Below are 12,471 nucleotides of genomic sequence, written 5' to 3' on the forward strand. Positions count from 1 at the left end.
TTTGCAGACTAAAATAGACCTTTGTAGACAAAAAAAAGCAAGTGATTGTGTTTCTTTGATATAATTTTCCAAACCTACTTAGAGTTAATTTTTGTCTTTATCTTTCCTTAAATTGTGTATATTCATGTAAGTGCTGTAAATTCTTAGTATAACAGGATGGATTGTTATTACAGAGAATGTCCTTGGCACAGAGCACAAATCCTCCCGCTGCCTTTGGAGCTCTGGTCACGAAGGGCTGGATACAGCACCCAGAGCAGGCCTTGGACCTTGTGCTGTCAATCCTCATTTTTTTTTTTTTTTTGCTTATGTTCTCTCATTCTAGAATGGCTTTGTCATTTCCTTTATCTGTTGGTAAAATCCTTCTCCTGTAAGAATCAGTGAGTTCTTGGTGCATATCAGGCTAAATTTGCCTCCTCTTTGAACTCTTCTCCAGTTTTCCGGGCTTGGTTAGTCTGTCTTCTATGTTCCCACAACAGTCTTCCAAACATAAATACAGTAAAATAAGGGGTATGAGTGATGTAGTGTCCATTTCTCTCTGGAGACTTTGTGAGGGTGTGGGTGTGCCCTATACAGGTCTTTGGTTGCCTTTGTTAGTTTAGCACAGTGTGCAGTATATAATTGTTTGCAGGTGTCATTGAACTGGACCTGAATAATTAAAGGATTGAAAGTGTTCAAGAAGTACCCATGGATGCTTCAATAGTTCATCCTAATTGAGGATATGGGGAAAGTTTGCATGGGGAAGAAATTTTGAGTTGGAACTTTAAGGATAAGTTAAAATTTAGTAGGCAAAGTGATAGCAAATCTTAATAAGCCCTTATTATAAAATGTTCATTAAAAAAATTTTTTTTGAGACGAAATTTTGCTCTTGTCACCCAGGCTGGATTGCAATGGCACGATCTCGGCTCACTGCAACCTCTGCCTCCCGGGTTCAAGTGATTCTTCTGCCTCAGCCTCCTGAGTAGCTGGGATTGCAGGCACCTGCCACCATGCCTGGCTAATTTCTTTTGTATTTTTAGTAGAGATGATGTTTTGCCACGTTGGCCAGGCTGGTCTCAAACTCCCGACCTCAGGTGATCCACCCGCTTTGGCCTTCCAAAGTGCTGGGATTACAGGTGTGAGCCACTGACCCTGGCCTTTAGTTTTTTTTTATATGATATTTTACTTTTCTTAAAAATGCAGAAAGAATCCCTGCTTACTTAAAGGCAGATTCTACTAAATTTTCCATACCCCTAGACTTACTGCATGTAAAAAATTGTTTAAAGTATAAATTACCCCTAGGGTACTAATATTATATTTAGATGTAGTATTTGACTTCTTTAGGAGCTTTAATAACTTGAAGTCCCTTTGATTGTTTTCAAAAAGCTTCCCAGTGTATTTGTTTATATTGCATCATAATGAAAAATTACTGAGTAAGCAATTCACGTAATCAGTCCCTCTTCTATACAACAGTAAAATACTGCTTCCCTAGACCAGTTCTCTGGGATCTCTGGAAGGTATCTAGCACTCAGCAAGTCCTGACGCCTTTTTGGAAGACCACTGAAAAACTGGAGTTTCCTTTGGAGGCAATTCTGTTAATTACTCTCCCTCACTAATCCATGACATAATTTCTCAAATGTTAAGTGTAGAATGATGGTGCATATCATTCAGTAGCACATCATTCAGTCAGAGCTCTTATTGCAGCTCCCTCTGCATATTTCGGTACACTTTGATTATATAATTAGTTACGGAAGAAGGTTTGTAAGTGGTCTAAACATTAAAGTATTCATATATTTTTTGTTACTAATTTGCTTGCTTTAGGGAAATCTACCCGTTTCATACAGGTTTTGAAAAATACAGAAGGAAAGACTTCATTTGTTGATCTTTGCATCTCAATACTTCCTGATGTATATTTCTTTTATTCTTTGATTTAGGTGAAATATCTCTTTTCTGACAAGACTGGAACGCTTACATGCAATATCATGAACTTTAAGAAGTGCAGCATTGCCGGAGTAACCTATGGGTCAGTGTGTTTATCATTTACTGAAAATTTACTTGTATTCTTTCAAGAAAATAAGTTTATTTTTAGCTACTTAGTCAAATATCTTGACTTTCTGATGTTTTGAAAGGATAAAGTAGTTACTATGGAATGTGTTTATAACTGAATGGATCCCAAATTAAACTGTGAACAGTTAAAACATGGTTTATTTCTGACCGGGCGCAGTGGCTCACACCTGTAATCCCAGCACTTTGGGAGGCCAAGGCAGATGGATTGCCTGAGGTTGGGAGTTCGAGATCAGCCTGGCTAACATGATGAAACCCTGTCACTACTAAAAATACAAAATTAGCTGGGCATTGTGGCATGTGCCTGTAATCCCAGCTACTCAGGAGGCTGAGGCAGGAGAATCGCTTGAACTTGGGAGGCAGAGGTTGCAGTGAGCCGGAATTGCGCCACTGCACTCCAGCCTGGGTGACAGAGTGAGACTCTGTCTCAAAAAAAAAAAAAAAAACAGCAACAAAAAAAGTGGTTTATTTCTGCAAATATTAACTTGGTAAGAAGTCTCTGAGAATCTGTAAGTTTGTATATCTAATCTAAGAATTAGATCGTTTTGATCAGAATGTCTGTCTTTGATCGCAGTTTTGTGACCACTCTGTTTTCCGTTTCTCTGGCAGTCACTTCCCAGAATTGGCAAGAGAGCCATCTTCAGATGACTTTTGGTAAGTAGATTCTAGCACTTCTTGACACTTTAGTGGAAAAGCTTTTGGAATAATTATTTATTATTATTTATTTACATTTTTAGAGACAGCCTCACTCTATTGCACAGGATGGAGTGCAGTGATACAGTCATAGCTCACTGTAGTCATGAACTCCTGGATTCAAGTGATCCTCCTGCCTCAGCCTTCTGAGTAACTAAAACTACAGGCATGCACCACCATGCCTGACTAATTTTGTAATTTTTTGTAGAGATGAGGTCTCACTATGTTGCCCAGGCTGGTCTCAAACTCCTGGCCTCAAGCTATCCTCCCGCTGTGTCTTCCCAATGTGCTGGGATTACAGGTGTGAGAAACCAGGCTCGCCCTGGAGTAATTTTATTAGCATTTCTCACCTGCCTATTTTTGTATGTAAATAAAAGTTGCATATATGTTGTTTTGAAAGAAAACCAGATAAAACAAGGATGAACATGGCTTTAAAAGTCCAGAGATACTATAGGACTTTTAACAAAAAAATTGACTGCCCTTGGTTCAGTGTTTCCCACTCACTCCCTATTCCCTGGAGGCAGCCAACCTCAGCGCTTTTGCTTTTTTAAAAAATTTTATTTTTATATTTCAAAATAATGTTTATATTAGTTTTTAAATTAAAAACATTTAGGCCAGGTGTGGTGGCTCACACTTGAAATCCCAGCACTTTGGGAGGCCAAGGCAGGCAGATCACTGGAGGTCAGGAGTTCGAGACCAGCCTGGCCAACATGGTGAAACCCTGTCTCTACTAAAAATACAAAAATTAGCTGGGTGTGGTGGCGGGCACCTGTAACCTCAGCTACTCGGGAGGCTGAGGCAGGAGAATCAGTTGAACCCAGGGGGCAGAGGTTGCAGTGAGCCGAGATGGCGCCACTGCATTCCAGCCTGAGTGACAGAGTGAGACTCTGTCTCAAAAAAAGTAAAAAAAAAAGACAAAGAAATGAAAAACATTTAGACATTGTTTGACTTTTTACCATGGAAGGTGAGAGTTTATCTCGTACTCTTGCTCCACCCCCTTTGGAAGCATTTCAGATTTTCTGTACCTCCTTAAGCACATGCCATTTCAACCATGAAACTTCGGGCAGGTTTTTAAATTTTTTCTTTTTTTTGTTTTGAGACGGAGTCTCGCTCTGTTGCCCAGGCTGGAGTGCAGTGGCGTCATCTTGGCTCACTGCAAGCTCTGCCTCCCGGGTTCATGCCACTCTCCTGCCTCAGCCTCCCGAGTAGCTGGGACTACAGGCGCCCGCCACCATGCCCAGCTAATTTTTTGTATTTTTAGTAGAGCGGGGTTTCACCGTTTTAGCCAGAGTGGTCTTGATCTCCTGACCTCATGATCTGCCTGTCTTAGCCTCCCAAAGTGAATTTTTTCCATTATTTTGGACATTCAGTGGACCACCAGTGGGCCATTTCTGTCTCTGAATTTCCTCTTCTTGATTCTCAGAAGTGTCTTTGTATTATTTCTGTGATAGTTTTCCTCCTCTCCAGCTTCCCTGTTCCCTCTGCATCTCTTGATAGTCAGATATTGAATCTCTTGGGTTGATCCTCCAATTTTGTTATCGTTCTGTCTCATTTTCCATAGATTTTTTTGTTTTACTTCCTGGTATTTTTTTTCACCTTGATCTTCTATCCTTTGTCATGAGTTTTCTGTATGATCTCACTTTCAGTTTTTGAAAGCATTCCCCTAACTTTGCTTTTGCATTCTGTGTTTTCTCTGCTGTCCTCTCCCACCCTCCCTACCGCCCACCCCTGGTGTTTTGATTTATTTTCTATAGGCTTTCTTCAAAAACCTGGTGATCATTAGCTGTGTGCTCGTATATTTTCATTTCCTTTTGTGTAAAATACGTGTAACATAATATTTATCATTTGACTCTTTTAAATGTACAATTCAGTTGCACTAAATAGATTCATAATGTTTTGCAGCCATCCGCACCATTCATTTCTAGAACTTTTTCATCTGAAACCCTATCTATTAAACAAAAATTCTTCATTGCTGCCTGCCTCCAGACCCTAGTAACCACCATTCTGTTTTCTGTCTCTATGATTTTGCCTGTTCTAGGTACCTCATGCAAGTGAAATTGTACAGTATTTCTGTTTTTGTGTTTGGCGTATTTCCCTTAGCATGTCTTCAGGGTTCATCCGTGTTGTAGAATGTGTCAGAATCTTCTCCCTTTGGAAGGCTGAGTAATATGCGATTGCATGTATTTGCCACATTTTGTTTATCCCATCATCCGTTCATGGGCATTTGTGTTGCTTCCACCTTTTGGCTACTGTGAGCATCGACATACAGGTATCTGTTTCAGTTCCCCGCTTTCCATTCTTGGGGGTATATTCCTAAATATGGAATTACTGGGTCGTATGGTAATTCTGTGTTTGACTTTTTGAGGAAAAACCCTGCTATTTTCCATAGCAGAGCCACCATTTGACAGTCCTGCCAGCAATGCACAAGGGTTTCACTTTCTCCATGTCCTTGCCAACACTTGCGATTTTTCAGGTTTTGTTTGTTTTATAATAGCCATCCTAACGGGTATGAAGTGTTACCTTATCGTAGTTTTGATTTCTGTTTCCCTTATAAATGGTGATGCTGTCTGTCTGCACGTGTTTTAAAGCTTATACACAAGAAACCTGACTGCTAGGGCTGTGTGTGGAGTGGGGCCACTGTGGTTGATGACTGATTGCCTGCCTGGAGAATGGTCAGCCAGTACCCACTATTGTATTAAGGGATCCCTAGATGTCAGTGTCCGTGGGTCGTTGTCAGCTGTTCAGCTTTCTTTTCATAAAAAGAACTTTCTAGTTTCCTGCCAAGGGCTATAAATTTGGTCCAACTCTTTTGGAAGCTGTGTGGAGGCAGTGGGCCAGTGATTGTACCTTTCAGCATATACAGAATGTCACTTAAAACCCTGTTTTGGGAGGATGCCGTAGCCTATCCACATGTGTGCCTGTGTGCCCAGTGTGCCTGGGCTCAGGACTACTCTGGTTTAATTTCTGTAAAAGAGAAGCATTTTTTTTTTCTGGCTGTGGAAGATTCAGTTGTCTGGCTGCATGGGATGTGAGGATTCTTGAAGGCTGAGTGTTCCTCAAGTGGATGTGGAAGCTGTGCTGTCTTCCTCCTTCCCTGTACCTCACAGGTACCTTGTGCTGCCATTTGTTCCACCTTCCCAGCACTCTATTGAGAGCATCAGCTTGCATTTTAGGTGCTCCCCCTTGCAAGCTGTTGGTTACTGTTTTCTGTGCTGATATGTATTTCAAGTTAAGACTGACATACACTCTGCTGTCATGTCTTTTTTCATTGTCTTTGTCTTGACAATGTTGAAGTTTCAGGAGGAGGCCAGGTGCGGTGGCTCACGCCTGTAATCCCAGCACTTTGGGAGGCCGAGGCAGGTGGATCACCTGAGGTCAGGAGTTTGAGACCAGCCTGACCGACATGGCAAAACCCTGTCTCTACTAAAAATACAAAATTAGCCAGGTGTGGTGGTGGCCATCTGTAATCCCAGCTACTTGGGAGGCTGAGGCAGGAGAATTGCTTGAACGTGCGAGGCGGAGGTTGCAGTGAGCCGAGATCACACCATTGCACTTCAGCCTGGGCAACAAGGGTGAAATTTCATCTCAAAAAAAAAAAAAAATTTCAGGAGGGAGTGGAGATAAATGAATATATAGTTGATTCTTCACATTTTCTTCAGTGTGATAGCTCACAGCCATCATATTGTTTCCTTTCTTGTAATTATTTGTTGTCTTTCCTCTCCTACATATGAGCTCTGGCCATAAATGATTGCATGTGTACAGTGCAATATTTGCTCTTGTTTTATTTGCTGTGAGCAGACACTCTTGGAAGTTTTCTCTGGTAGAAGTGACTCAGGGGCCAACTGAAATGACAGTCATAGTCTTGATCCCCGGCTTCTGTTTCTTCTCCTTGTAACTATTGTTCCTTGTAACTGTTGTTCTTTACAATAACTCATAAAGTATTTTATTTATAGTAAACTTCAGGATTAATTGTTTTGAGGTTTGAAATAATAATACAGAATTCCAAGTCTTTAAAACTTTAATGTGAATCCCTGCAGGACTTTAGGTATGGTTCTTCTTGAAGGCAGATTCTTTCCAGGTTTGGGTTAGCTTAACAGAAACCTTTGAATTGAATAAATTTTCTCTGTTCTCTCTTACAGTCGGATGCCTCCTCCCTGTAGTGATTCTTGTGACTTTGATGATCCCAGGCTGTTGAAGAACATTGAGGATCGCCATGTAAGTGCTCTGTTTTGCTTCGAAGACAGCAAACAGCTTACGGTGCAACTTTCTTTTACATATGCGTGTAGTATTTTGCAAGTTGCAGTTTTAGAGCCCGGGAAAAGTCTCGACTTGATGATGTGAGTCCTTCTGAGAAGTGATCTTAGACAAATGCTTTGTGGTGAACACTGTGTGTAAATTAATGTATTTAAATACTTGGTGATTTTGTAAAGTAGCACACCAAGATCAAGACGAGTTTTACCACATAATTCTGTAACAGTTCCAGTTGCTGTTGCTTTGTAAGATTTCTGCAGTACTATTTTGTCACAGTTGTGAATCTAAGAGGCCAAGTGTAATTGCATAGCCTTTGACTAGGATACTTTAGGAAACAAAAGTAAGATATATATAATAACAGGTAGCATTTATTGCATTCTACTGTGTGCCAGGCAACTGACATATATTTCTTTCAACACTTTAGTCAACATTTGAATCACATCTGGGAGGTGACAAGGAAGTTAGATAAAAGATTAAATTGGCGAGTAGTTACCCAGCACATAAATGTAGAAATGAGCCTTAAACCTCAGTCTGTTAGATTTTTAACTATGACATCACACCACTTCAAATCAGTATTAACTGTAGAATCACATCAGTTCACTGTTATTTTATTTGTTATTTATTTATTTTTAATTTTTCTATAAGGGAAAAATTGTATTGAGGAACAGGTGGTATTTGGTTACATGAGTAAGTTCTTTAGTGGTGATTTGTGAGATTTTGTGAGATTTTGGTGCACCCACCAACTGAGCAGTATACACTGCACCATACTTGTAGTATTTTATCCCTTGCCTCCCTCCCACCCTTCCCCCAAAGTCCCCAAAGTCCATTGTATCATTCTTATGCCTTTGTGTCCTCATAGTTTAGCTCCCACATTTCAGTGAGAACATATGATGTTTGGTTTTCCATTCCTGAGTTACTTCACTTAGAATAATAGTCTCCAATCTCATCCAGGTCACTACAAATGCTGTTAATTCATTCTTTTTATGGCTACGTGGTATTCCATCATCTCTCTCTATATATGTATGTATATGTGTATATATTATATATGTATATATTACTGTTTCTTTATCCACTCATTGATTGATGGGCATTTGGGTTGGTTCCACAATTCACAGTTGTGAATTGTACTGCTATAAACATGTGTGTGCCAGTATTTTTTCCTCTGGGTAGATACCTAGTAGTGGGATTGCTGGATCAAATGGTAGTTCTACTTTTAGTTCTGCAAAGAATCTCTGCACCGTTTTCCATAGTGGCTGTTCTAGTTTACACTCCCACCAGCAGTGTATAAGTGTTTCCTGATCACCGCATCCATGCCAACATCTACTGTTTTTGATTTTTTGGTGATGGCCATTCTTGCAGGAGTAAGGTGGTATTGCATTGTGGTTTTGATTCGCATTTCCCTGATCATCAGTGATGCTGAGCATTTTGTCATATGTTTGTTGGCTATTTGTATATCTTCTAAGAATTGTCTATTCATTTTCTTAGCCCACTTTTTGATGAGATTGTTTGTTTTTTTCTTACTGATTTGTTTGAGTTCGTTGTAGTTTCTGGATATTAGTCCTTTGTCAGATGTATAGATTGTGAAGATTTTCTCCCACTCTGTGGGTTGTCTGTTTACTCTGCTGACTGTTCCTTTTGCTGTGCAAAAGCTCTTTAGTTTAATTAGGTCCCAGCTGTTTATCTTTGTTTTATTGCATTTGCTTTTGGGTTCTTGGTCATGAAATCCTTGCCTAAGCCAATGTCTAGAAGGGTAATTCACTGTTATTTTAAAAGCTACTCTGAAAAATGCCAACTTAGAAAATTATTCAGTGATCAAAGCATTTCACAACTAGTTAAGTCAGTATAAATTAGATGTAATATGATTAATTTTTTTTTCTGAAAAAATTTCTAGATTTAAGATTAGGCAAACATGAGCAAAATTAAAACTTTATCTTTCCAAATTTCCAAAATTTTAAGAGATGGATATATCTAAAACTTTTTCTAAGTTTTCATGAGGAAATCCTACTTTTCTCTATTGCAGTTAGTGCCCATTTGTTGCTAGGATCACAGGCTGTGATGCTGCTATTCCGACTCAGTTATTGGTGAGGCTGGTGAAGTGGTCCAAGCCCACAGAGGATGCTGCTGGAGTCTATGTTCTGTTTCAGTCACAGACAGCTACAGAAGCCTTTCTTGGATTCTGATCTTAGAGGTAGATCCAGCTACTAGGCTAAAGGTTCTCCAAGCAGAAAAGTGGCGCCTCTGAAGAATCGTCTCTGCAGGAAGGTGGTTTTAATCAAAGATGTCAGAGAAACAAGTGTACTTTGAGCACTCGAGAGGAAACAAGTGTTTTCAAATAGTATTCAGGCTGAGGGTAACCACAAAGGTGGGCAACTGAATATGTCTGTTCAAGTTTGGATGGTGAATGGAAAAGGAGAAAGTGGCAGGGTGACATAGGAGCTCCAGAGACTGCTCTTGGTCCAGTTTCACGAGTTTGCTTTCCTAGATCAACAAGGAGAAAGTAGCAAAGAAAATGAGATGAGCACCGTGTATGGAACGTCACAGAATTCCAGTAATGGGCTAGGAATAGCAGCAAACCATTGGATCCCCATTTACGTCAGAGACTCATTTATTTATTCACTCATTTCACAAGCAGTTTAAGGACCTCATTTATGTGAAATACCTTGCTCTTGGTACTAGGGGAAGAGATGAATAAAAAACACTCAAGGGATTCCTGTTCACTGGGGAAGCAGACATGTGAAATTCTTAGAAGCCATTGTATGCTTTTGCAGGACAGGTAAGGTGCAACTCCCTGAGGAGGTGATTTTGGCTTGTGTAGACAGAGAGGAATCCCATTCTCTTTGGTGACTGTCATGGCTACCATAACTGTTGACATGTGAGCAGTGTATTTGCACTGAGATAAAGGTGGGATGCCATAGAAACCCAGTGGCCCAGAGCAAATCGTTACTTGGAGAAGAGCTTCTCTGGGGACCCCCTACATGCTACTGGGATCCTAGTGTTTGAAAGATTTCAAAGCTTGGTTCAGTTAATTTCTGACTCTCACAGGTGTTCTTTCCAAAGCTGGCCCGGGACTGGTGTTTTGGGTCCCTGTGAGGTTTTGGGGTTTTGACTGTTCATCCTACATTCTTCTTGAGCCTGTCCTCTGTTGATGTTTGAATGGAAATCTGAGCACAGCTAATAACGCTCCCATTGCCTTCCCCTACCCACTGCTTTTTCCCGACTCCTCCTTGGTGGCCATGGTGAGTGGAAAGAACTTTAGGAAGAAATCCCACTGTTTATATAAGTTACTGATCTTTCTTCTTCCTTCCTTTCCTCCTCATTGTCTGCCCTCCTGAGCCAAATTTCTTTGTAGTTTAGTGGGAAAGCCATTGAGAGTAGGGACAGGTGCAACCCCTGCGAAAAGGAAGCCCTGCCATGGGGACATTGTGATGACCATCCAAACACAGAGACTTCAAGGGCATTTTAATAATCTGGATACTCATAGTTTCAGTACAAGCATAATGAGGAATTGATCGATTGGTTTGGGAATTTATTTTCTGAATTTTAGTAAAAGCCTCCTAGCCTATGTGTACCATTTTTAAGCTTTCTTGGATCCTTGAGGCCTTCTGAGGTACTCTTCATCTTAGCTACTATGTTAACTAAACTCTTTGACATTTAACATCTAGCTGCACTACAATAATGAAGACCATAAAATAGGCTCCAATATTTTTCTTTGGGGAGATGTGGGATTGAATTAAATGTACCCATTGGAGGTTTTTAAGCAGTTTAAACACAGGGCCTATTAGATTACTTGTTCATTTTGCCAAAATATGTTTGTGGAGAGGGAAGAAGTATTTGAGGATTTGCGGCTGCACATGCCCCACATTCTCATCTAAATTGTCTTAGGACTATTGACTAAAATTAAAGCATTTGGTCCAAGAAAACCCTTACTTTCCTCCCAAGGGAATACTTCCATTTGCTACAGAATTTTCTTTTTTCCTATGTCATCATTTCAAATTTTCTGGGTCCTTTAGGACTGTGTTAAGCTTTGTGTGGGCTGATAGCCAAGATGGAATTTGGCTCTTAGAGAATCAACCTATGAGAAATTTCGGAGGACAATTTATGCAACCCCCTGCTTACATTGCTAACCAGTGGGTGGGATAAATTTTCAAAGGTTCACCAAGGAAGAAGATATAACTTCTTTTGAATCATTATGCCTAAGATTTCTGAGCTTGAGTCTTCAAGAAGAAATCACTTATATATGTATATGATTTGGATAATTTGTAGCTGCAATTTTGCTTGCAAAACAATTTTAGACATGTATCATTTTCTGCTATTTTAAATTCACCGAATAAATAGAAAATATTCATTTCTAGATATATGGCATTTTGTACATATTACAAGCTGTTAACTGAAGGAAAAATATTGTATCATCCTGTTTCTATGAGGTACATACAATAGGCAAATTCACAGATACAGAAAACAAAATAGAGGTTACGGGGGGATAGAAGAGAGAATGGAGAGTAATTGTTTAATGGGTATAGAGTTTCTGCTGGGGAAGATGAAGTTTTGTGTATAGGTAGTGGTGACGGCTGTGTAGCATGGTTGAACGTATTTAAAATGCCGCTGAATTTTATACTTACAAATGGTTAAATGATAAATATTACATGTATAGTTTACCACAATACAAATTTTTAACATCTAAGAAGATACACACACGCACGCACACACACACACACACACACATATACACACATGAATATAAGCATCCATAGGTTTCAGATTAATTTTGTCTCTTCTCCCTAATTTATTATAGAATGCAATAGGAAGAAAACCAATGATAGGTTAATTTTATTTTAGGATTAAAAAAAAATCTTCAAATCTTCATGGATTTTGTCTGGCTTACCATTTGAGGTAGAAGGCTCTATTTGTGTGTGCAATTCTTTATAACTCTTAGAAAATATCTCACTACTAGGTTTACTTATTTGTAAAATCTAAGACACTTTTTATGTTGTTTCATAATGGGACAAGGTTATGTTCAGGATTGGAAAGTTCTCAGGTACAGGGGAAGGCAATCTTGAATTGAAGCTAAATGCTCACATAAAGTACTTTTGGGGAAAATTTCTTACCATTTTTGCAATGCAGGCCTTGAGGAATGTGTAAATTCCTTAAGCTCATGACTTTACTGAGCTATAATTTAAGGTGCCTTTTCTTTTCATGATAAGAAGTAGCCATGTGAATAGTTGTGATTTGCTTCCATAAAATTCTGCTTAAGTCACATTCACAAGACAGAGAAGAAACTAAAAATATTCTTGTGAAAGTCGTCATTCATTTATGACTAAAAAAACAGAAAACTCCATAAAAAGAGGAAACACATCGCTGCTTCCTTCATATGAAGATATAAATCTATCTCAATTTTATAGCCAGTTGCCTATTTAAAAGGGATGCATTAGAACACTGACATTAAAATAACCCCAAGACAAGGAAGCTTGGTTATCACCCCTGCCTTGA

The 12,471-nt window shown here is 39.4% G+C and overlaps 1 protein-coding gene across 9 annotated transcripts in view; it reads left to right on the forward strand.

The window, feature by feature from the left end:
* ATP8A2 (ATPase phospholipid transporting 8A2) overlaps nt 1–12,471 on the forward strand; it is a 660,817-nt gene that overhangs the window by 187,670 nt on the left and 460,676 nt on the right. For all 9 annotated transcript variants that reach the window (XM_054446069.2, XM_054446071.2, XM_063650657.1 and 6 more), the window contains 3 exons: nt 1,911–1,999; nt 2,650–2,694; nt 6,873–6,948. In XM_054446069.2, the coding sequence (XP_054302044.1) occupies nt 1,911–1,999; nt 2,650–2,694; nt 6,873–6,948 (210 nt within the window). The remainder of the gene's footprint in view (nt 1–1,910; nt 2,000–2,649; nt 2,695–6,872; nt 6,949–12,471) is intronic.

Source organism: Pongo pygmaeus, chromosome 14 (assembly GCF_028885625.2).
Source record: "Pongo pygmaeus isolate AG05252 chromosome 14, NHGRI_mPonPyg2-v2.0_pri, whole genome shotgun sequence".
In the NCBI taxonomy this organism is placed as follows: Eukaryota; Metazoa; Chordata; class Mammalia; order Primates; family Hominidae; genus Pongo; species Pongo pygmaeus.